The sequence below is a fragment of the Oryzias latipes genome, chromosome 21 (genome assembly GCF_002234675.1).
Source record: "Oryzias latipes chromosome 21, ASM223467v1".
In the NCBI taxonomy this organism is placed as follows: Eukaryota; Metazoa; Chordata; class Actinopteri; order Beloniformes; family Adrianichthyidae; genus Oryzias; species Oryzias latipes.
Window position 1 is genome coordinate 17,398,243 of NC_019879.2, and position 26,901 is coordinate 17,425,143.

General features: G+C 38.7%; 1 protein-coding gene across 1 annotated transcript in view; it reads right to left on the bottom strand.

The window, feature by feature from the left end:
• epha6 (EPH receptor A6) overlaps positions 1 to 26,901 on the bottom strand; it is a 205,255-nt gene that overhangs the window by 168,282 nt on the left and 10,072 nt on the right. The window contains exon 2 of the mRNA XM_023951152.1: positions 13,377 to 13,441. Within this exon, the coding sequence (XP_023806920.1) occupies positions 13,377 to 13,441 (65 nt within the window). The remainder of the gene's footprint in view (positions 1 to 13,376; positions 13,442 to 26,901) is intronic.

Below are 26,901 nucleotides of genomic sequence, written 5' to 3' on the forward strand. Positions count from 1 at the left end.
TAAGTGTTCGTTAGACATGTCGCTGATGGTATGCTTGTAAAAAAAATGTGTTTGAACATTTTTGCTCTATGGCCTAAAAGAGTGGTCTATGGCCTTGCTATTTTGTGTGGGTCACCTGCGTGCCACGCACAGGTATTCCCATTTTTCACCCACAGACAGCCCGTATAGCAGTAAAGGGAGGTGTGACTGAGCAGTAAGCTTGTGATACTACGTTTCATTGTTTTTTATGTGCTATGGAGACAAAGAAGAACTATGGTGGCCCCTCTGTTTTTCGCGATTCATCTTTTGCGATCTTTGTTTTGCTGACCTTTTTTTAGTGCAATTTCTTTTTAGAGCGCACTGTGTTCTGCATACTGATTGGCTGTTGACCTGATTGGCTGTTGGCCCATGTCTCCAGTACTTAATATGTTCAGTTTGCCACATTTACAAACATTTTTGATTGCAATCAGATCTTTGTTTGCATTCTACAATACTAAACCTTTTTATTACTAAGAGGATCTGGCTGCAGAATTTAAAATCAAGAACTGGAAGTACTCATCCTAACCGGATTTCCCCCCATATCGTTTGAAAAAAAACATTTTAGCTTGCAACCCTTAACAGTTACGTTTTTTCCCCTTTGAAGATTTTTTAAAAGGCCGATGATGTCAGGCCCCATCTTGTCTGCAGCCAGGTTCCTCTGTATTTTTCATGGAGGTTTGTACTCATTTCAACTATTGGAAGGTTGTATTTAGAAGGTAACTCATGCGTTAACAAGGGAACGCAGTCGATGTTTTCTTAAATTCACAGAACGAAAAGTTTTAGCAAAACAAACCAACTGCGAAAACAGTAAACGAACACATAAATAAATATGACAACAAATATATTTTATATCAAATCTCCACAATAACCATACCTTGAAAATAACTGAACTGGATTTTGCTTCACATTAACATCCAGCTGCTATTGACTCAACACCTGTGTTCACTGAATGTCTTCTTATTGTTTAGTCCTTTAGTCCTTGCTGTGTTTTTTTTGCACTTTGGTCATTTATTTATTGAGTATTTATTTGGTGAATCCGAGTTTTCTTTTTCACTTTGAAATAATTAGGGTGATTGTCGATGCTCCAAATGCATTTTCGTTGTTCATGCTTTAATGACAATGACAAATAAATGAATCTTGAAATCGACAAAAATAATTTTTTCTAGTAATATACTTAGAGGCAAAAAAGTATTTCTGTTTTTTTTGTTGTTGTTTTTTATTCTGTTCAGGCTACTTGCAGATTTGGTGACTACCAAAAACCTTTATGCATCATTGTACACTGGCCCTAAATTCCACCTGTCATAGGACAAAGGCAGGGTTCACCCTGAACAGGCAGCCAGTCCACTGCATGGAAACAGACTGAGCCACACACACTACTGATGGCCAATGAGTTAACCTATGAAACATGTTTGTGAACCGTCGGAGAGAGCCAGAGTGCCTGGAGAAAACACACGCATGGAAAAAAAGAGAACAAGCAAATTCAAACTGTTTCTTTTTTTTTTTTTTTTTTTTTTTTTTTTTTAACTTGTCCTGTCCAACAGCTGGGCAGACAGACGAGAGCTGAGGGCCTCTTGTGTTGGACATATTTTGCTTTAACAAGAGAATCCCCCCAACGCCACACGGGAACCGGCAGGGAACAACCGCCGCCCGGGCGACCAAGCCCGCCACCCAGGCCAGGGCCAGCAGGGCCGCCGCAAGGCCCCCAGAGCCAGAGGCCAGGGAAGCACGGAGGGAAAGAGAGCGCCGCCCCAGCCCAACCAGGAGAGCAGCCCCCCCGCCGCGCCGGGAGAACCCAACGCAGTGCCCCACCGGAGAAGGACAGCCCCAAACGAGCACCCCACCACCACCCAGGAGTTCCGGGCATCCCCCCGCCCCAACCCCAGGTACGAGCCAGGACCCCCCAAGGGAGACCCGCTCCGCACTCCAGGCAGCCATCCGCCCGGCCCACGGTTGGTCCAGGGAGGAGCGAGGCAGGGGGCCCGCCGCCCCCGCCCAGGAGGGGGGAACCCCGGGGAAAAAAAGAGGGCCCACAAGGGGTGTTATAAATATGGCCCGACCAGGCTCGGCCACTGTTGGAAATTTGGCGGGGCCCAGCACTCAGGAGCAAGGACCAGAACCCACCCCCCAGGGACCAGACACTTCCGGCTCAGATGTAATGTGAACTCCCCCACCGCGTGGAGAGAGCACCGCCGGGCCCAGGAAGCCGGCACCCCGGGGACACGGCCGCCGTTGCAAAGGGGGGCCCGCACCCCCCACCAGGGAAGAGGCAGGGGACAGATGGACCCAGGTCCCACCTTCCTTGCAAATTGTGTGTGCGTGTATGTGTGTTTGAGATGGTGTGTGTGTGCATGTGTGTGTGTTTATGGAAAAAATTCAAACTGTTTCAAAGGACCCAGTTGGTATTTGAACCAGTAACAGATAAGGCCCATGAAAAAAAAAAAAAGGGACCTGACAAATCACTCACCAGTCACTACGAGATTCAGTATGCTGGAAAAAACTGTTGGTTACTAAAGTGTCTCTCAACTACAATACCTCAGTCTTGTTTTTTTTTGGAATTTCTGCCAGGGTTTGTCAACTCATCATTAACCAAAAGGAAACAGAACTGACATCTCTCATGTCTTGTTTGCTGACATCAATCCCAGAATGGGTGGAAAACTTTAGGGAAGGCAATAAAACAAGCAAATAAATGAGAGAAAAAGGAACAAAAATTGATTTAACCACTCAGGAACATATAAATGGGTTCTATTTTACAGACCAAGGTGTAGTGGTACGTGGGTGTTTCTTAATTTTAAGCCAGTGCAATGATCACTGTGTGCCATGCACTGAATTGTGACCAGGCGGCATTCTGATGAATGTGTCAAGAAAATTAATGGTGTGTGACCAGGTTAGGCGTGCTGCTAATATGAGGCCGTGAAAAGTGACTGCTCAAATGACAAAAATACACTCAGGTCAACAAATCAGAATTTCTTTTTAATGCTCTCAACCACTGGCTGCACGGTAACAGAACGGAAAATAAAAACCATAAATATATCCATATATAAATTTGTATTAACTGCTTTTGCTTTTGTGGCAAATATGCTTGTGACAAATATAATTTTTTATAATTTGTCACATTCAGATTAGTATACTTTGACTGTAACATGCTGTTTGTGCAGAATTTTTACTTGATGATGATAATCTGTAAAATTAAGGAAGCCATGATGGCGAAAGCCAAAGACAAGGAGACTGACTCATCTGAGCTAGATCATTAAAGCATTAAAAATCGGTCCCATTTTCATACACATTTATTTCCTTTTATAGAAAACTTTGAATTAGAATGTAGCTTTTTATACAAAAAATGCCTTCTTATGCAACAATACATTAAGATAGAGGATTTTATATATATATATATATATATATATATATATATATATATATATATATATATATATATATATGTATAATATATATATATATATATATATATATATATATATATATATATATATACATATATATATATATATATATATATATGTATAATATATATATATATACATATATATATATATATATATATATATATATATATATATATATACATATATATATATATATATATATATATATATATATATATGTATAATATATATATATATGTATATATATATATATATATATATATATATATATATATATGTATATATATATATATTATATATATATATATATATATATATATATATATATATATGTATAATATATATATATACATATATATATATATATATATATATATATATATATATATATATATATATACTGTATATATTGATAAAGTAGGTGGTAACCTTCATTAATTTGTCACTCTGCATGTGAATTCAGAAAGAAAGTATATTATTATATATTTAGTCTAATGGTGAAAAAATACAGAGCCCGTGTCCTGACATTAAAAAATTAAAATATATCTCGTTCCCACAGATTATCTTGTTCATACAAGATAATATTCCGTTCCTACAAGATAATATTGCGTTCCCTCAAAATACTATTTCGTTCCCTCGAAATGATTAAATCTTGCGAACGAAATAATTAATTCGTTCGAACGCAATTATTTTTCACGTCATAAGTCATTCATATACACGGTTATGCTCTCTGTCCGGCTGCAAAAGCCGCTTTTAGCGGTAACTTCCGTGTCTTTGTAACCGTCATTCGTTCAAGAAAGGAAAAAAAAAAACAAGAATGATCAATTTATTTACGCAATATTATCTTGTGGGAACGGAATAGTATTTTGTGCGATCAAGATATTAATTTGTGGGAACAAGATATTAATCTGTGGGAATGAGATATATTTTTATTTTTTAATGTCAGGACACGGCCTCCATAAAAACAGAATAAATATGTTTTATTGTTAATTAAGTGAAAAACAAGACATGAAAGTGGACAAAATAAAAGACTAAACAAAACAGACCTCAAACCGGGGACCAATGTGTTAGACAATTGTGACACTCACTGAATATCAAGAGCTGCTGCTTTTAATTGGACAGGGTTCCATCTTCCTTGGTGGTAATGGTTTCATTAAGGACTGAAGTGTTAGGGAGGAACACCGCTACAACAGCAGACCTGCTCTTTTGGCTACACTCCCAATGTTCTGAGGACACATTTGATTGGAAAAACCTTTTAACTTCATTACAATGCAAGTCAGTTATTAGACCCTGTATGTTTGGGCATGTGACGCAGTTCGATCACCCTATCATGTAGATTATCTCACTTCAGTTCCATTTAAAGAGTCAAATCTGTCCAGTTGTTTTTCTGCTTAGGTTTTAATTGCTTTAGAGCCGACAATGTCCACTGTGGACGCGGGGATGGTCAGCGCCAAACACACAAATCTGTAATGCTGCTTTATGATCTCACTCAGATGTTTCTGTTGAAGAAAATTAAGATCAGTGGGATTTTATCCTGTAAAATCATCCATGGTGTACATTACAGTCAGCTCTGTTTTTAACTGAGACAGATCAAAAAGTGCTCTGTAGCTGTGTGTCAAACTGGACAAGGCTGCCTGTGGGAACTTTTTCCTGTATTCCTGAGACTTCTGTCCAATCAGAAGGTCTGAATACTGTGACCTTGTCTAAGCCTGCTAGAGGGCCCTGCTGACACCAACTCTAAATCTGATTGGTTGAAGGAAATTAACGTCCTGTCATTGATTTCGCAGTAGAGGCCCTGCAGAACAGATAGTGAAGGCCTCTTCAGCTCTGATCCAGTCTGGCAACAAAGGACAGCTAAAATGGGATTGGTTAAATGCTCCAATGTGGCCCAAACGGCCCCCCAGTGCAGTGCTCACACTGGACTGTGGCTATCCTATACTGGCACATGTACTTACAGTTGGAAGAGGTTTGGTGGGAAACATCAAAGTGGTGCAAATCTTGCTCCAGGCTTTTTCTTTTACAGCTCTCATCCCATATATGAAAAACTTGGTGTCATATAATTTCGGCCGCACACAAACCACAATTATTAATATCTCTTCCATGATCACTTTTCAAACAGTTGGCACTTCTGTGAATAAAAAGAATGACGTTCCCACATCACTTTTAAATCCAAGTCCCTTATTGGTTAAAGTTCAACCTGGTTTAACTTCAACACATGTTCAGTGGGCTTATTGTACGACCCAAAAAAGGGTCTTAAAAATGTGCGTAGCAACAAGTGAACACGAGAGCTTTGAACACAGAAGCAAAAATGCACGTTTACATAGACCTTTAATTGCAAGTGCTCACTTGAACATGTGTTGCCGGGGGGGGTGTGAACGTAGCTTTATATGAAAAAAAAAATGTGATTGAACCAGTTAATTCACCCAGTTATGTCTGTATGAAAATGCACCAAGCATCTGCAGTGATTCCATTGTTATTTCACTATGTTTTGAATTTCTTGGAGAGTAAGATGTTTTCCTGCACTGAAAAGAGACACCTCTATCCTTTCAACTCAACCTGTCTCAGGGTGTTCTATTTTCTCTCCTTGGCAGCCACCACTTCCTGTATTTATATATTCAGCCTCTGTGTTCAGTTAGACACTAATAATCTCCTCACTCTTCTTCGCCTCTGTTTTCCCCCCTTCTTTCCATTTGCATCCATCCTGTCCCTCCCTCCCACTCTTTCTGTAACTCAGCTCACTGTATTCCTCGCACGAAAAGGTTTGGTCCAAAAACCTGTCAAGATATGTTCGGCTGTCAGCAAGATGCCGAGTGGGAGCGCATTAGATATTGGCCTCAGCGTGTCCCTGACAAGAAACAAGCCAATTAAGGGATCCCCCAGCACTGCTTAAGCCTGGTTATGGCAGAGTTCCCTGAGATGAAAATCATCATACTATATATACTATATATATATATATATATATATATATATATATATATATATATATATATATATATATATATATATATATATATATATATATATATATATATATATATATATACACACATACACACATATGTGTGTGTACATCTACTATGGGCAGATATGTAAAAAGTCTGGGTTATTCCCTCTTCTTTCTCTCTCTCACAAAGCTGCAGGCCATCACTCAGTTGCAACCATTAAATAAGTTTATCTGAGCAATGAAGGACACTGAAAAACAGATGTTCTTCTCTCCTCTCTGTGGTTCAGTGTCGCTCTCAAGGCTAATAGTGTTAGGAATGGAGGGTGTGCTTTGAGATAAGCCCCAGGTTGAGTAGTTGCAATCAATTACAGCGGCTTAATATTGCAATAAAAAGCTTAAGGGTTTGCATCGGGTCGATGTATATGAGGCATGAGAGGGTGCACAAGCTTGAACGTTTAAGCACTTCAGTGTGTAAGGCTGTTATGGTCTTAAAAAATGTCATCTGAACACATAATTGGATAAACTTTTCTTTCATTAGTTGTCCATTCTTGCTGTCAAAAACTTTTATTTTTTGAATTGGCAAATCTGTTTTTATGTTGTGTTTGTGAAATGGCACAGGAAGCATTTGCTCCAGGGTTTAGCAGGGGAAAAATGACACTATGGGATTTTGTAAATGGTAAATGGCGTATACTTGTATAGCGCTTTCTACCTTCCTCAAAGCCCCAAAGCGCTTTCAGTCACATTCCCATTCACCAATTCACACACACATTTTCAAACTGGTGGCGGCTCCGCTGCCAGTTACTGGCACCAACCTTCCACCACAGGTTAAGTGGTGAAAGGTTGAGTCTTGCCCAAGGACACTTCGACACATGGGGGGGCAGAACGATCAGATGTTGACCGTCCTACTGTTGCACCATGGCCGCCCCGTGGCTAAAAGGTAAACAAAATTAAACCAAATAGCAATATTTTGTTAAATCTTCACTTAAATCTTAATAAAGTAGTCATTTATGATTACCTAATCTTTTATTACTTCTGAAATCAATTTATTTATATATGATAATTTAGGTGACCCCTATCTTTACCTTTTAGTAGTTCGGTGGGCTCCAGCATCCCCATGACCCCAAATAGGACTAGAGCAGGTTTGAAAAATGGACGGATTTCAGATAGCTTGAAATGTCTCATGCAGTGCTCAGACCCCTGCCAAAATTGCAAAAAATTAGCCTCTTTGAAAGCATCAGGCCATGTGAGCCCACCTACTCTTGATTTTTTAAAATCAACTCTCACAAGCTGGTTATTACTATTTTCTCAAATATAACCATTCATAGAATGTCTGCCTTGAGACTCGAAGGTCAAGGCCGAGTCAAACCAAACACGCTACCGAAAATGGGACCCAGTGCCTCCTTCCTTGACACTCAGCATTAAGGTTTTGGATTGGGGGTAAAACCACCAATTGGTTCCCAAGTGGGGCTATGTCTGCAGCTCACCGCTCCCCCAAGAGGGATGGATCAAATGCAGAGACAAATTTAACATACTTTAACATGACTCTCACACACATTTGCCATGCGTTTGACACGTGGATTACACGATCAATGTGAATCGGCTGATTCTAACGCAAAGAAAAGCGGCTTTTCATGTCGGCCTTGTGCCACTATGTAACACATTAGTAACAAAGTGTTGCATATTGGCGCAAAGCAGCTCTTTTTTTACATGACAGAATCAGCTGATTCACATTGACTGCGTGAGCACTTCACTGCTGTAAAGTGATGCATACTGCATCACTAGATGCCGGGGGGCTTTTTCTCCGCTTCAGAATCCCCTGGAGTTATGATACTTGTGAAAAAATTAAAGTGTTATGGTAGTCAAAATAATGTCAATACTAGAGCTAAGGTGATTAAGGGTTAAAATATTAGAATCATAAAAAACTGGGTTTAGTTGGAACAGATTTGATTTGACCAATTCTGGAAATTTTTCTGTCATGTTTACTGTGTAGCCTTCTAACAAAGTATTCCTTTTTCCTTGATGCTTTATAAAATAAACTCAACTGAATTGTGGAGGCTCCAAGCAGAGTGCTGTACAACAGCCCTTGCATTTCTTTCATTCATTCTGGGTTAATATAATCGTGTAAGACTCTTTTTCTCAGGCTCTAATGAACAGCAGCGGGGTGTAAATTCTGAATGTCTTTGCATTTTATATGGTTTGCATCGCGGTACCCGGCATTCTGCAACACGCGTAAACTGATGTCCCCACAAACAAATGCACTCTTAGATACACTCAAAGGTTTTTCTCTAAGGTGATGTCTTTGCAAAGACAATTATTTCACTGAGTGGTGATCCCAAAGCGATAAACCCAGCATCTCTGAGCTCCTCCACTTACATAACACTAAAGCCACGACTTATTGGCTGCCTTAGGTCTATGACAATAGTTTGAAATAGGATTACTGCTTCCTTTTATGATGGACAACTATCAGCCTGCGTGTTGTAACTTGCCTTCTCTCAGCGAACACGACAATATCAATGGGTGAAAACAAAAGCAACATCCGGTCGTTCTTAATCCCTTAAAGCTGTTTCATGTAATTTAATAAATAAGCTGCTCCCCTCTCCGCTTCACTCCCCTCCCTGCACCAGCACCTACCGCTGGGAAAGGGCTCATGCATATTTCAGCACTGTGTCTGCACATTCTGAGTGGATCTTATTGTGGCTGCATGCAGACGTCAAATAAACCCGTTTCCCGTCTTCCCTCTTTCTCCCTTTTATTCACCCCTTTGACACATGGCGATGTGTAAGCACGTGGCATATACAAACACGAGGTGAAACACAGAGTATGGAGACAGGCATCCTCGATGCATCGCTCAGCGAGGTTTCTTTCTAAGTCAGTTCCCTTTTCTTTTTTTTGCTTTTCCTATGCATTCCTCGCATCCATTCATCAACTTCTGCTACTTTAAAGCCCTGCAGTGAGATTTCTGTTCAGTATGCACACATCTAATGAGTGCAATCTTGGGGTGTGAATATGTTTCCCCCCGTCTGAGTCATTAACAAACATTCCAACAGCTCTCCTTGGATGGCTTCTCCTTCCAGCATGTTGGAGCAGGTCTGCTTAATATGAGCGGGCCAGGTTCAAAATAATCAAAAGGCTCGTCGGAACCAGAACAACACTTCAGATCACACTGGTGTCAGCAAACATCTGCTTACAGCTCTTTTTCTGAGCTGCAAATGTCTGAAATGTGGACCTATGGGGAAAGGTTATCTGTAGATTTTTTTTAATTGCTAGCAGCAGTCCAGGACGGCGAGGTTTAGAATGTTTTCACAGTCTTTTTTTTACTTTTGCAGATTCTTCTAAAAATCATACAGCCATGTTAGTCACCCCGAGGTGACCAAAACTAAATAGAGAAAAATATAACAAAGAGAGGCCGACATTAAAAACAAACAAAACCAAATAAAGGTTGTTTTTTCACAAATTTGTCAGATGCAGCTCTGACCAGGGTGGCAGAGGGGTAGAGTGGGGGGCACCCTAATTTAGCCAGTGAAAGTTCTTTAAACAGTGGTGACAAGGGGGGGTAGTGCCTGCAAGCCTTACTGCACCACTCGCGTCTTTACATTTGTTCATTTTTCACACAGGTTATACTGTGATAATGACACATAAATCACAACATCTCTTAGACTACAACTTTTTAAAGAAACCGACCCAAATAGGAAAAAAAGGCTGTGGATGGACTTAAAGAATATTTTACCTGTGAATTGTCAAATTCAGATATGACCTCTGACCTAAAAGATGATGCAAAACCTCAGGTGCTTGTATTCATTTTCTGACACAGATAAACTAACCCTTGTGCTATCTTAGATGACCCCACCCTTACATTGACGTGTTCTCCCTACCATGACAAAGGTGGATAAAGGTGGAAAGATTTCATGTAATCCATGGACACCAGTGAGGTTCACAAATCATTGAAGAAAAAAGGTTCAGTGCACTGTTTAGTGGGTCTAGATGATCCAACTTCCAATGTTAAAGTGCCTAGGATAGCACAAGGGTTATGGAAGAGAAAAAAAATGATGTGCTTGTTTCCACTTTTACTTTAATGGAACTGGCAAGTCTTTCCAATGTCTATGTGCTAGAAAAATTTTGTCATTTTTCTTGTTGGCAATAGAAGCACACACCAAAAACTCTTTTAATGCAGAGAACATAAGAGCTAAAAAAAAAAAAGGCTGTGAAAATAGGATGTGAAACAAAAAAAGGCCAATGGAGTAAAAAGGACCAGAGAATGTAAATGTTCCCAAAACAGAAAACACAATTTTCTGCTTCCAGAGCTGTGCCCTGTCACAACATGGTCATCATCCACAGCTGTGGTGGCGTAGAGCAAGAAAACAAAACAAAACTGCATTACTTCTTCCAGTGCAAAAAAAAAGCATACACATTCATACTATTCACCCCCCCCCCCCTTTTTATGCACGTGGTTGCAGGAGCTACACATTTAAATCGTATGAAATATGTGCCTTGGAAACTTGTCATCAGATTATCATTTGGAGTAGTTGCTACATTTATTTTTTTATTTTTTTCTAAACAGCACTGGTCAAGCTTGACTGACAACAGTTTATGTCCAAAACTAGAATAAGTGCATGTGTCGCTATATGATGTGCTGCTGCACTGGCCTGATACCACTCTGTGTCTAATGTGGTCGAGATTGAGTTGCTACTGCCGGCGCCCAGGTAGTGTGGGGCATTTTAAACTATTTTACCTCTCCAGATCTTTACACTTTCCTTCAGGCCCTCTTTCCTCCATGGCTTAAATATTAATGGTAAGTCTGAGGACAGAGGATGAGCAAGGAGGGAAGAGGATTGACAGCTTAATCATGGAGGCACTAGCCTCCTTCTCTACTCTTTTTTTTTAACACTGTGGGCGGCTGTCACTACAGCCTACATGTTGTAATCACATCCATAACCCTGATATGGTCCAGCAAGGGCCATCTGGGGAGACTTGAGAAGGCAAAGAAGTGTTGGAGAGCCCAGGAAATCTCCAGAAGTGAATTATCAAGTGTGACATTAAAAAACAAAACAACAAAAACAAAAACAGCGCAATGGAAAGACAAAACATGAGCTAATAGTGATTTAACATTTACAAAAAAAAAAAAAAGATCAATCTGGGAAGAAATGGTAATATTGTTATGTTCATTATTAATTTGTATGGATAAAAATTAAATAATAAAACATTTTTTTGCCTTTTGTTCTTTTTGTCAAGGGTGTAACCTGCCTTCACTCAACAGTAGCTGGGATAGACTCCAGCAACCCCTGCCAAATGAAACCATTTGAGTCGCCATTTCTTTTGCGATGCGTTACCAAGTTGGAACCATACAACATTAATAAGCAGCAATTGGTCAACGTCTCTATGGCAACTACTGTAGCCAATCAGAAGTGAGGTTATTGGAAGTCAACACCTTTTCCACCAAACGTGGGCTCAGGTGAATCTGTCAATGTTTCAGTCATCCGACATGGGGCCCTGCATTTTTTTTTTGGGAATCTGATTGGTCAGTTTATAACTACAATAACTTGCAATGTAGAAAAAAAAATATTGTAAAAATAAATTGGGATTAGTAGGGACATGATTTAAAAAAATATTAGAGCGAGTATGGGTATTCAGACAATCAAAATTAATAGCTGTTTATTTCTTAATAGAAGTCTACGAGATTTTGGCTTCTTGGAACCAGCACAAACTTCTTCATTGGAATGTAAGGGGGGAGGAGTCACTCAGTCCAGTTCACTTATACAGTCAGCGGTTTGGAAAAGAGCTTGATAATAATTTAGTTATAGAAAAACTTTTTTTAAATGTCTTAATCGTAAAGACATCTATAGAACTAAATGTGATTTTTTTTACTGTCTAAGTTGGTTATTTTCTTAAGCTAGAAATGTAAAGCACACCTGTTATGGCCAAAAATAGTTTCATCTGTTATCCAATAACTCTTAAACATTCTACTATTTCATAAAAACCCTAAATGGAATTTTCTATACTGCCCCCAAAAAATCCATAATAAATGTGTTAAAAAATATCTTATTCATTTTTTCTACAATTTTTATTTGAAAAATGTTATTTTATTAGCATCTATTGAAATAACAGTTATACTTTAAATTTAGTAAAGCGAGGAGCTTACATCGTCAGGACATCTTTGATAATGAGTCTGGGAGAAACTTATGGCTGCTGGAGGAAACGGTCCCAATGAGAGTTTCAGCTGTCCAGACAACAGTAAGGCAAGCTTGTGGTGTAGCAGGGCTTTGATCTAAGGATGCTCCATATTGTTGTCAGCAGCTGTATATTTTATGTACCAGGGTACATTCTGTTTTGACACTTTCCAACGTTCTGATTTCCAGTCATGCTGCTCTGTACCGAATGGCTCCAACACTAAAATGGGAATATGTCTTCTGGGCAAAGCTGACTGATAAAAAATACTCAATATGGTGAACAACATGTAATCCTTTTTTCTGTATTGTACCAGCACTCTAGAGCGGAATGTACAATTTATATGTACATATATATGAAAAATAGACCTGTACTGTGTTTGATTTATTTTTCAATCATCTAAACATGTAAATGTAGAAGAATGGCAGGTGGAGAGAAAAAAAAAGAATCCCTGCATCCTGACTATACACAAATTATTTTGATACTGCATCATAAAAACATGACTTTAACCATAACTGGGGTTGATAGAAAATTGTTGAATGGGTTCATATTTAGAAATTGTGGCCATAAAGGAGACAAATGTGACAGGAATTCATGTGGGACACTGACTAACCAAAAGGATGCTTCCTTAGAGACTTTCCCTTATTATCTGTCTCCAAATGACAGTATTTCCCTTGTGGGAAGAGGAGTCTGACCGAATAAAACAAGGCAGTGGATTTGGAACATGCCATCCCGGCTGCTTCTGACTGGGTAATATGAGTTTAATTCATCTCGCTGATGCTGCAGCAGCCAAGCATTTTGAGAAGACACACTTTAAAGAGACTGAATGCAGACAGTAGTGCCCTTCTTACCCCATTTATAGGATATGTCTTCCATCCCAGCTCTCCAAGCACAGATGTTGTATCCAGCAGCACAACTGAAAAAAGAAAAAAAAAGCAGGAGGAAGACATTAGGATCTATCCAAGAACAGAAATTACTTTTTGCACAAAAAAATGAAATACATGGCTCCAACATGCTCATAAAAAACATTAAAAAAAAAGAATATCTTATATGACTATAGCTGTCTATTGGATATATTTTCACTTTTTTTTTTTACAGAAATGTGGGATTTGGAAAATAAAACCAGAATTCAAGGATCCATTATCAGTCATATGGATTTTGCTGAGCCACCTATTTTTAACAAATAAAGCCAAAATATTTGACAGAAGAGTAGAGAAGATGTTTTGTACAAGTATGACAAAAAAATAAAGACCCACATTCCAAAAAATATATTTTTCTCATTATGGAGGATAAAAATAAGGAATATTAAGTTTAAAATTGTATTTCTGAGTATGTCTTTCTTTATTCAAACAATGTGAATTGGGAAATGACGAAAAAAAAAAAAGTTATTGGAAAAAGCTTATAGCTGTGACATAGGAGCTACACTCAACTACAAGTTCCCTGCTCTGCTCTATTCCGATGCATCCACTAGTAGATGACTATTTTTATGTATATCTTCTGGATCAATACTGTACGTCTGGATAGCTTCAATATTGCTCGCAATTTTAGTTACACCAGTAATGTTAGGTTGGTGTTGTGAAGGACTCTAAGCTAGTGGGAGAGAGTGTAAACAGAAGGATGATGGGAAAGGTGAGAGGGCTCACTCCATTCCAACAGCTACACCTAAAACTCTGAGGCAAATTTCTAATGAACTTTGACCACTCTGTAGAAACTATGTCCTAAGAAACGTTTTTAGCTAAAAATGGCAAAATTATAATTAAAAGACCAGTGGGAACATATAGATCAAAGATTATCAGAGTGGGTCCTTAAACAAAGCAAACACGGTTTCTTAGATTAGAGTTGATAAGGCTTCAGGATAACCAACAAACTGACAAAAAAAGACGTTTTGACACTGATATTTGATAATATCAGGGAAAAGGATACTGGAAGAGGAAGATGGGAGAAGGTGGTAGTCATAAATCTAGATACCTCATCATATTTTAACAATATTTTATTTAAGTTAACTTGTCAAATAAACCAAACACACAGAATGGTATAAAAGTTGTAAGACTAAAGAAGAAAAATAATAAAAATGAGCAGAGAAATAAAAAACAAGGCCTGTTTACTTTTGTTTCACACATCTTCTTTTTCTCTCCTGAAAATGAACCTCAGTGTTGAGAATGACCTTTTTCTAGAGCCATAAGTTAAGCCTTAAATGCTACACTTTGAATCTCACATGGTCAATACTCCGTGATCTCCGACAAATCAAAGTGTATTTTCCACTTGCCTAATGACTGAATTGTATGTGTCAGTCAGTCATAAATGTCCACTTACTGCACTCTAAGTGGTCCTTGGGGCGCTCATTATGCTGCCACAAATCTCTATCAGTGCCGGTATTTCCTGAATAAATCTCCATTAACATCATTACTGTGGGATGGCTAGTTATTACACAATGTGCATCAAAGGAGACACTTTCAATGCTGTGATAAGCTGATCATTATAATGCTAAGGGCACAAAACCTGATGTAAATATGTCTGTGACTGCCTTTGTCAAAATGAAGGAAATTATCTTCCTTTGCAGAAAACTGGTAATTGCTGCAGGACAGGACAAGTTAAAAAAACCAAAGAAACTGCTACTTTATAAAAGTTTAATTATTTAACACTTTACATGCTAGGTTGGGAACTTGAAGAAACCCAAAAACAAACTATATTTGGGTGTTTTTTGTCACATTCAGATAAAATATCACCACAAACAAGAGGAAAAAAAACTAGTGGTGAAGAGAAAATAAAACCTATTCCTCCATAAAAAATAAAAGAATCAAGGTAAATACAGGTTTCTCAATGACAGGAAGAGACTTTACAGAGCCTTAGAGGCACTCTTGTTTTATTTTATTTTATTAATCCTGTGGGCAGCATTTTATTTTTCTTTAGGAGAGCCAAAATAGGCTAAGGGTACCAATGCATACATCATGCTGACTCAAAAAAACTAAATGAATCAGGAAAAGTGAAAGCAAAATGTTTAACCTTTTTTTCCTCTTCTTAAAGTTTTAACAAACAAAACCCTAAATGGTAAAACCATTAAGTTGTTAAATAACATTAACAATCCTTAATGTGTCAGAAATTGTTTTCCTAACTAGTTTTTGCTGTTGTGAATTTTAGTGACATTAGAATAAATGAAAATAAAGTTCTTTATTTCAAAAGTTTTGAAATAAAGAAAATTTGACAACGTCGACTACTCAGTAACTGGTGTTGCACATGTACCAATAATGTGTTGTGAAGTGAATATACAGCCATGTTAGAATAATTCAGTGTTAACTTTGTTTTTTTTCCAGACGATATTTTCCAGACAAATACAAAATTATGATTTAATAAAAACTAGCACTTGTTGATATAAACATCAACAAAATATTTTGAATTTTCTTCAATAATTAAAAGTTAGAACAAATATAATTGAAAGGCGGGAGGAAATTCAAAGAGGTACAATCAGAATGTTTATTTATTTAGAGATCAACATTGCATATTTTGAACATTAAAAACTTTAATACAAATATGTCATATTTTAGCCACATGCTAATTTCCATCTGCAGTCCAATGAACACAGAGTCTCTGCAAACATATGCTATGTGTCTACTATGGAAATAGAAAAAAAAAGATCTACTCAGGGAGAAAAAGAAGAGTCACATGTGATGTGTCTCAGAAGACTTTTTATACACCATGTGGAGTAAACATTTCTGGTAAAAACACAACTGAAATCCACCTATTTTAATTATATGTCTCCAAATGCATAAAGAATTATTTCTTTGTTTTGATTCGACCATTTTTGTTTAATTATTTTAAAGTGACTGTATATATATATATTAGCGCTCTTGCCTCACAGCAAGAAGGCCCCTGGTTCAAGTCCCGGCTGGGGGACCTGAAACAGAACAACAAAGACCTTTCTGTGTGGAGTTTGCATGTTCTCCTTGTGCATGTGTGGGTTATCTCTGGGGACTCCGGCTTCCTCCCACCGTCCAAAAACACGCTTCATAGGTTAATTGGTCTCTCCAAATTGTCCATAAGTGTGAATGTGAGTGCATGGGTGTGTGTTATGTGTAACCCTGCGACAGGCTGGCAACCTGTCCAGGGTGTTCCCTGCCTTTGCCCATAGGTGATGTATATATATATAGATATAGATATAGATATAGATATATATAGATATAGATATAGATATAGATATATATACATGGAAGTTGTCAAAAATAATTCTAATTATGGTTGGTTTGATGGTAACCATGAACTAATTGTTTAACTTACCAACAATTTACTTGATGTTTTTCAGGAAATTAAAAGTTTGGGTTTTTAATTTCTTTATTTTATATTTTATTTATTTATTTTTACCATTTTTTTCTTTTGAACGGCTGTTTAAGGGGCTAGGCTTATGTTTAATGTTTAAAAAGAAAAGAAAGATAAACTAAAGTTGGCAAAATATGATAAATATTTCAAATAAGTATATTCGTTGTGAGCCTGTTATTTATTTTTACCCAATAGATGAATTTTTTATACATTTTCTAAAAACACATCATCTTTATAACCTTAATGTAAACTTAATAAAAATCCTTAACCTTTACCCTATACTTTTATCAAGTGAAACTCTACTGTAATTTATTCTAATTTAATATAATGTTATTAGTCGACTCAAACTGTACTAAAGCTAATATTCAACATGACTAAAATATGGATACACTAAACAACTATTAGGTCAAGAGATTATGACTAAAACTAAATTAAATGTTACAGACAGAAATAACACTGGAACACTGTAGAGGCCATGTCAAGTGAAGAACACATGAGTTTACGTGGTTAAAGCTACTGAGTTTGCTTAGTTTTTGTCTTTAAACGGACAAACTAAAAGCATGGGGTATATTAAATCATAACAACTGGCTGATGTTTATATCGCAGTGATTTCACCAAAACATGGCTCTTTAGAGCAGCTCTGAAAGCATCCACAGACTCACACTGTGTTATAGCAGTGTGAGATTAGCTGTAGAAAATGGACATTGATCTTTATGAAATTGCAGCAGATTATTCTATTGATTGACCGTCCTGTCCAGCACAGCGAGGAAAGACTTCATGCTGATCCTTTCATCTCACAGCCCTATCCTCTATATACCACTAGTTTAATGTTTCCGTTATTGACTTTGTTTGGATTGGTTCCAGCATCTTTCTATATCTTCTTCGGCCCGCTCTGTGTCATGTCCACATCAGTGTCTGGCTGTAATAGCTGGCAAAGCCAATGGTGCTTATGGACACTGTTGAGCTCACGCGGGCATGGAAGCAGTGTGGCTTCTGGAGAACAGCCAAATTACTGGTAGTTACTGCAATGAGCAGATGAACACGTCACTTTACCCCATATGAAGATCAACTAATGTACATATTCGGATCAAAATCAACATTTATCATAATGCAATCAGGATTAATAACATTTTAAGTGGTTTGATTTAGCATAGTGTACTCCACTTATTGTACTTTTGACATTTCTATTAAAAATAAATAAAAATATGAATCTTAAATGTTGACCGGGGGGGGGGGGGATTTCAAACCAGAACAGGAAAAATCTATTCATTTAAGCCAATAATTTTGTTTGGATGTTCTGCATGCGGTGTACTAATAGTGGCAGGACAGCTGATCTTAGTGCCACACACAAGCAGGGTTTAGTGTGAGTTTACAGTGACCTTTCATAAACTCTTCATTGAAATGTCTGTTTGGTTAAAGTCAATAATCCAAAGGATTTTTTTTTTCTTTCCAAATTATCTATTATTCTAAAATGACTAATTCATCTATAATTGAACTTTTATTTAATATCTAGTCTTTGCTTCAGGTGATGTTCAGTTAAAATCTGTAGCAAAAAAACTTAAACTCCAGCACTGGAAAACAACAATGCATTGAAATGCAAGTTCTCTAAGTCTAGAGAACTAAATTAGATTTACCTTTTTTGAGAGAGAAGGTCAAACTTTGCTTAATTCTGTGCATATTCAGGTGAGTAAAGGGAACAGCATGGCTACCGGTCTCCTAAAATTGCCTGCATGTAAATATCCATCCATCCAACCTGTCTCTGTTCATCGCTCCATAGAGCTATCTTTTGCTGAAGCACCCACAAAATTTGCCTGGAGCTGAGGGTCCCTTGGGAATTGCACTGGCCAGATATAAATAGAACATGAGCTGGCCAACTCATAAATATATGGAGCTCCAGCAGAATGATGACATTCTTGTCTGGCCTACAGCCCTCGCAGGCCTCACATGCACCCCAAAATAGCTATCTAGTCCTAACAACATCCAGATGCAGCCTCTTTAAAGCTTGAAGTATTGCTTTGGGTTAATACAATGTCGGCCAGTAAAAAAAAAATTACAAAAAGAACTGATGCTGGTTCATCGCAAGACAGTTCTACTTCTTCCACAAAGCCGAAGTGGCCCACTACCCAAAGCAAGTAGGTGCTGTCCTGAAAGCCATTAATCTGAAACCTAGAAGCATGATTTTAGTGCAATACTTGAGCTGTTTCTACAACCTGTTCTTCTAGGAAATTTCCAAATTCTCCTTGGAATGTGTGTAGCCATTCTTTGTTTTGAGACTCTTCATGCCTTGAATGCAAGTGTTCTTCTTTCAGCTGGCCACTTTTTTCTTGCTGACACTGCTGCTTACATGCTTTTTCTATAACCAACATTTCTCTTAAAGCAGCTGGATGACTTAGTTGGCTCTATATAGGACTGGCGCATCCAGCATGGGTCTTTAGGCAAGACCCCTTTGAGCAACTGCCTACATAGGCCCAGTCTATGTAGCCATGCACAAAGACGTGCGTGGTTACGTAGACTGAGTCTCCCTGTGCCGGTCCCCAGCCCGGGTGAATTACAGGGTTGTGTCAGGAAGGGCATCTGGCATAAAAATCACAGCCAAATCATATGTGCGAATAATTGGAAGGGTAAGTGGAAGTTAATTTGCCGTGGCAACCCCTGACGGGATATGACCGTCAATATTAAACACCTTTTAGGAAGCTGGTGGCATATGATTTTCCTAATGTCTTTCTGGAATTTCAGTGTTTTGTCCTGAACAGTGACAGTGAAAAAAAACAGTCCATGGCCTTAATTCTTGCAAATGTTTTAATGACTTGGTTTTGGACGTAGATTCAGGCAAGTACTCTTTGTGAGCATGTCCTTTGTCTTTCCTTGCATTATTGACAGTTTTCACTGTCAGCACCTTCTGGACTGTATGGATAGTGTGTTTTTCAAAAATGTACCAGTCATTTATGTAAAACATTCTTCCTGATTGTGGTCAAAGTCCACATTTTTTGAGAAGTGATATTCCTTATGACAATTTGACACTTCGCTATGTCAACCAGGGAGCCACTGGGTCCCGTTTTTAGAGTTTTTGGTCTGACCCGACTGTGAATATGAACTCTCCCAGTCTCAGAGCAGACACTCTTGGTAAGGTGTACCTAACTTTCCCGCAGAAAATTCAGTACTGACCACTGCAGTTAATAAGCTAAAACAGACCGAGAAGGCATTCTGCTGCCATAAAGGCAGATTCTTTAAGGAAACTTCATTGGGCCAATACATGAACAAAAATCTAAAAAAACAAAAACAAAAAACAGCAACTGCTCCCACTGGAAATAATTGATAAAAATACCCTAAGTTGGTTAAGTATTTACTACATTTTGAATCAGGAGATAAATAATTTAATTTGTCAAATAATACAAAAATCTTTTTTCCCAATTCAGTGTTCCCTCTCTGTATTGCACTTTTTTCAGTGCAACTTTGGATGTTTTTTTACAGTGCAATGTGTGCTGCATCCTGATTGGCTGTAGAACATTGTCAATCAATTTTCTCTGTGCTGTGTTTTCTGTACGGGTTGAGTTCACTTTGCCAAATTTACTTAAATCTTTGATTACAAGCAGATCTTTGAAAATATTGCAAAAAGATGTGATGTTATGGTGAGATTGTTGATAAAATGCATTTAAGCTAACTCTATCTGGTCTTCTGCTTGTAGGGTCCTTCTGAAACAAGGTGTTATGTGTTTACAGATCTAATTCTACAAATCCTTTAATGAAACGTTGGAGTTAATGTTGCCTTTTTGTCAGCTAAAATCAGTCTGGCCATTCTCTTTTGAAATCTGGCATCAACAAAGATAGTTACAACCCTGTGTGTGTGTGTGTGTGTGTGTGTGTGTGTGTGCGCGCGCGCACACACTCATGCACGGGTGTGCGTAAGCGAAAAGCAAACAGCAAGTTTTGTTAAAAGACAAACGGTGCCATTTGATGAACAGAGACTTGTGAAAATTGATTCGGTGAGTGTTTTAGTGGGGATTGCACATTGTAATTTAGCTGTGTAAACAAAGCACTTGGCTCTCGGCAGATGAGATGATATGCTGTGAAATGGAAAACTACCCGTAACAGAGGCAACCTGACAGGCATGACAGGATTTAGAAGCTTTCTCCACACCAAAATCAAACATTTAACAACAAAAATGTTAAGAGATCTCTGATTAGATCTTTACTTGACCACAGTATCGTATTTAGATACGTTATATATTAAGTTACATTATGGTTATAAGTCCTGAGTCAATCCTAAAGTTGCAACATGAGTCCTCTTTACATTGCAAATTTTAATAAACACAGACAGGTATTAATAAAAGCGCTACAAAAAGAAAACATAAACAAGTAAAGTAAATGGTGCATACTTATATAGCGCCTTTCTTCCTACAAGGACAAAGCGCTTTACAGTCACAGACCCATTCACCCAGTCACACACACATTCACACACACAGTCACACACTGGTGGTCGCTCTGCTGCCAAACACAGGCGCCCGCCTACCACCAGAGGCAAGGTGGGGTTCAGTGTCTTGCCCAAGGACACTTCGACTCATGGGCGTGCAAGGCGGGAATTGAACCTGCAACCTTACGATCATGGGACGACCGCCCTACCGCTGCACCACGGCCGCCCCGGAAAGGAAAGGGTTTTTGGCAACTCTTTTGCATAAAAAACAAACAATACACCCAAAGTCCAATCTGCAGTTTAAAGTCTTGATCAAAATTTAGATATTGTTAAATTGCTTTTTTTTAGACTATTCATTCAAAAAAACATGGTAAATTAATTAAAAAAAATTCTTTTTTAGGTAAATTAGTGGCTTTTTGCAGCAATACTTCTTACCATTTCATTTTATTGCAGGCCGGTTTAGTACCCTTTTAAATTAAGCCATATTTGTAAGACGCATGCATTTGTAGGACCGGCCAATAAAACTTGTCAAATCATCTCTTCCAAACAGCTAATTCTGCTATTGACTCTTGTTTGACATTTAGTGAATTGAGTAATTGAAGTTTGTTCGACTGCCAATATGGTTCTTGAACAAGCTCAAGTAGAGCATAGAACAGGGGTGAGAACCAAAAGCCGCGTTTACATGGGCAAAAGTAATCGGAAAAAATGCCTGATCGGAAAGAAAATGCGTCATGTAAACGCGCCGTTCGGAATACTCTGCCCCGATCAGACTCGTTCGGATCAGAATTTCTTTCCGATCGAGATCGGTGGGTTATACCGATCGTTTATCCGATCGTGGAGCATGTAAACGGTTCATTCCGATCGTGTGTCACTACTGCTCTGGTTTACGTCACGCATAGATGGTGTTTTGCTGAGAGAAAGCTTTGGAGCGCATACGGGACCGACCAGCTGCTCTGCGGAGGTCCCATGAAAAGCGCCGCTCCGCTCTCGCCCCGCTGGATCTCCCCTCTCTCTCACCCCTCACGAGGGAGATGCAGGGAAGGAGCGCTTCGTGCCCCCCGAAGCTCACTCAGTCCACTGGCACGCGAGTGAGCAGAGCAGCCAGATTAATAATTTTGTGTCTGAGCTTTTTACGTGTGCGTTTTGTTGTTTTGTTATGTGTGGGAGAATTCAGACTGCGAGCCGTCCCGCCGCTCTGGGTTAGCGGCTGCAGGACTCAGCAGGAACCGTGTTCGAACAGAGCTCGGGCCGCTAACTCCGTTGTGTGAACTTTTCAGAGCAGAAATAAATGTCGCTCAGTCCTTAGAAACCGTTCAAACAATCACGTGGATTTGTGTTTCCAGTTGTGTTGCGACAAAATAAAGGCTGATGTTATTCCCACACATTTACGTGCAGCCAAGATGCAGATTGCTGCGTTTCTCGCACGGTCCTGGATTTTGTGTCCATCAAGGCTAATGATGTTAGCCCGTGTTAGCCTGCCCTAACCCTTCTTCCAGCTTAATTCTTCCACAAAAAAGCACTGACCACACGGATGAAATATAACGATGAGCGAACAGGCGCTTTTAATATTCATAACATTAATAAAAGCACATTTGGAAGATTGTCTCGTATTACGGAGCTGCTGCACATGCTGTCTGTCTGTGGCAGCGGTTTGTTTACAACGGGACCTACTTCCTCATCAAAAATTTACACTACTGCGCATGCCCAAATCATTCATTCCGACCGAAAGTGTGAGCCATGGGAACGTTTGTTCTAATCGGAAAAAGGTTTTCTGTGCCCGTGTGCACGGGTGAATTTTAACCCGACCATTGATCCGATCAAGATATTCTGCGCATGTAACCGCGGATAAAGGCGGCATTTCTGCACTCAGCATGGTATCTTTTGATTGGCTGGATTCATCCGACGCAGGTAATTAGCAGTGGGCAGAGAGAAGAATCTGGAAAGCATGTAGGTAGGGGAGACACAAGCTATTTTGCCAAGAATTGCCAAATGGTGGTGTAGAAGAACCTACCCAGCCTCAAAAGGCCTGTTCTTCCTCCCACTGCTGTGGGATTCCATCCTTCAACCAGCTTTCATCATTAATCACTTTAGACACAAAAAATATTTTTAAAAGTTACATTTAAGAAGATATACATTTCAACTCTAATAAACAGAGAGCTGTTGGCCATATCACCCTGCAAAGATGGACTGGAAACCTGTAGAACACAATAAACGGTACTGATTTGGTAACAAAATTAGGACATGTCCTCTTGTAATGCTTACTTTTCCTGTCTGGAGATTAGAACTTGTCCTTCTGTTAGGAGATAGTACTAGGATTCACTGAAAACGATGCCATTTCATAGAACCAACTTTCCCAATCCAGATCCCAAGTGTTCTGTCTATTCTGCGAGAACACACTGACTTGCTCTCAGGTGCCACCAATTGGGTATTTAGTCCCACTCCGACCATCTTTTGATCTATTTTCAAAGTGTTTCCAGTGGTCTTTAAATTGTGATTATGCCATTTTTAGCCAAAATCTGAGTCATTTTCTGGAACAGTTTCTGCAGAGCGGCAGTAGTTCATTAGAAATTCACATTTGTGTTTGGCACACTGAGTTGTGGACAGAAGTGTTGGCATGCAGCCACCCTATTTTCCATCATCCACCTGTTTACTCTCTCTCCCCGCTAGCTTAGAGCTCCTCACTATATCAAACCAACATTAGCGGTGCAAAAAAAAAAAAAAAGCAATCAAAATTGGAGCTATCCAGCTGAAACAGATACCAGCTCAGAAGGAGAAAATAAAGACGTGCATGGATCTAGTTGTCTGCAAGAGGACGCATCAGAATAGAGCAGAGCAGGAAACTTGTGGCCCCTACGATTGTAGCACTTACAGTATGTCACTGCTACAAGCTTTTTCCAACAGCATTTTCCATCTGCTCTTGATTCACCATGATTTTGATAAAGAAATATTCAGAAATAAACTTAATTAAAGCTTAATTTTCTTGGTACATGTCCTCCATCATTAGAAAAATGCCTCAAGAACATGTTAAGAGCACCAAAAACACAATTTTCATTGGAGTGGCTCTTTAACGGGCTGCATCTTGGGGTATCAAGTGCAAAAAGAGGCAACAGCGAGAACAATACAGGCTGTGAGAAGTTTCACTGTGGAGCCATTTAAAAAAGACATAAAGAGGTTACCTGTCAAGGACTTTTTTTTTTACAATAAAGGAGTATTTTGGCAAAAACGTTTTGTTTTAAGTTCTAAATAAATTGGTTAATTCTCCTGTTCTTATCTATTAACATGTATAGAAGCAGAGTTTTAGAATTTGTATGTTGGCCCTTTTAGCAAACAATCTACCAGAACTGTTATTACAAAATGGTGATTACACTCTTTCAAAACACATCAAAAGACCTCCAAGAAAAGACTGAACAATGATTCATCCATTCATTTTCTCAACCCACTTTATTCCTGTTCAGGATCACAAGGTTATGGAACCTACCAGCTACTGAACGGCAAAGGCGGGACACATCCAGCACACAAGACCATCACATGGCAACAAAGAGACAAACAACCATGCACTTTGACATCTTAGGGACCATTTTAGAGCCACCAATGAACTTTTAAAGCATGTGAGAAAGAAAACCCACACATGTAAAAGGAGAACTTTAGAAACACAAGAAGGGCAGGGCTGGGATTTGAACCAAAACCTTATCAGTGTGAGGATAGAGTGCTGAGCACTATACCACTGTGTAGCCCAACTAGAAACCATCTTTTATACCAAAAGTCCTCATCAGCAACATTTTTCATTATAAAAATCAAATGAGTGTAGAGGAGTATAGTAAAAAAAAAAGTATAGTAATCATAAAAAAACAAAGCTTTTGTCCTTTATTTGGTCTGGAAAAATGATCAATGATAAAGTATTAGGAAGCTGGGAAGATGACAAAGCATTTCATCAATTTAGTTATTTAATAGTTTGGGGATTTCTTTACACAGATAATCACATTTCAATTGAATCTAGTGCTGCTGTGTGCTTGTAATGCTCTTCTGACTGTAAAGAAAAACCATTTACTTTGCAGCTCTTCAAATACATATAAAAATCTAACACAGCAAATAATTAAACTAAGCTCCAAAAGAAACATTCTGAAAAATGTGAAGTTTTGTACAGGAAACAATAAAACTGTTGAAACAGTACAAGGTTTTAACAGCTTTCACTTTTACCCGCGGTTCTGTATTTGGAGGGAAACAGGCCCATCCCAAACTCAGGCACTCTAACATGCTTGGATATTTTTAACAAGGTCACAGTTGGAAAATGCGACCTAGTTTTTCACAAAATTACAAACAGAGGAGCTGCCAAAGGCCAAAAAAAAAATAAAAATCAATAGATAAAGAAAAGGTGATGGGTAAAATACATGGCAAAATTGAGAAGCAAAAGAAAAAAACAGAAACAAAGCAAATCTAATGGAATTAGGGGAGAAAAACACCTACATGATGTTGTCAGACAGACATCCTCCTCATTCAGTTCACGTTGACCGACTCGGCTAGTCACGCAGTGTGTGAACTCTGTGTGATTCCCATTCCCAAATATATATATAATAATAAATAAATAAAAAATCTGCTGACATAACTTTGCTTTTGTGTTCTTCAATTTTTTTCAAAATCTGTTGAGACTGTCTGGAACTAGTTGTGCAGGACTTAAGAGTCAGGAGGCTAGACTTACAGCAAGAGCTTAAATAAATAAACTCAAGCCCACAACCACAGAGCACAACAACACGGAAAAAGGGGGACAAAAGCAGATTACCAGTGCTGAGACTCAAGGACACTGAAATACACTGAGAATAATTAACTTAAATGAAGACAGTTGTAGATAATTAGCAACTCAAACCTGGTGTGACTCAGATCGGGAAAACACTAAACTTGAAAAATGGACAAAAACCAAGAAAACTACTGAAACAAACTATCATGAGCTTAAATAGAAAAATAAATCTTTAAATAAAGCAGCTTGAATTATGGGAGGAAGCTGCAGTTTGTGGAAACACGCCTCACCAGTATAAAGAAAGCGGATTTCTGAAACAGGGCCTCCATCTGAGCGGAGCTTTGCAGTTGCTGCTTGACCCGCACCGCCATCACTGACTTTAAAGAAACAGAAATCAGATTTAGCAAGAAACCGACAAAGATTGTTAAGAAAATAAAATCTTAGGTTTAAAAGAAAAGAAAAAAAGAAGATATTTTTAACTTGAACTTGGGAGTATTACTACAGAGGAATATTCTAATATTGAGACACCCATAAAAATATATATAAAAAACAATTTTACTGTCAGTAGCGGTTCTAGGCACGGGCCGTCCGGGCGGTGGCCTGGGGCGGAAAACTGAAGGGGGGCGGCACCGGCGGCTCAGCCCTTGTAAAATATTATATGCACCACTATTGGTTTACTTATGTCACAGTTTGTGAGTTTGTAACAGCCTGAACCTGGCCGCGCCGCCGCCCTCGCCCCGCAGCTGCGCTCTCCTGTCTTTGAGAAGTAGACACAAATGTGTGTGAAGAAGGAGAAGGGAGGGGGCGCGGTTTGAGCACGGAGCGCCGCCGCGTTTGCGCATGCGCAAAACCTGACTGACTCATCTTTCAGGGGAGGCGACGGTCGCGGGCTTGATGAAAAAAATAAAAGTAAAAACTGCGACT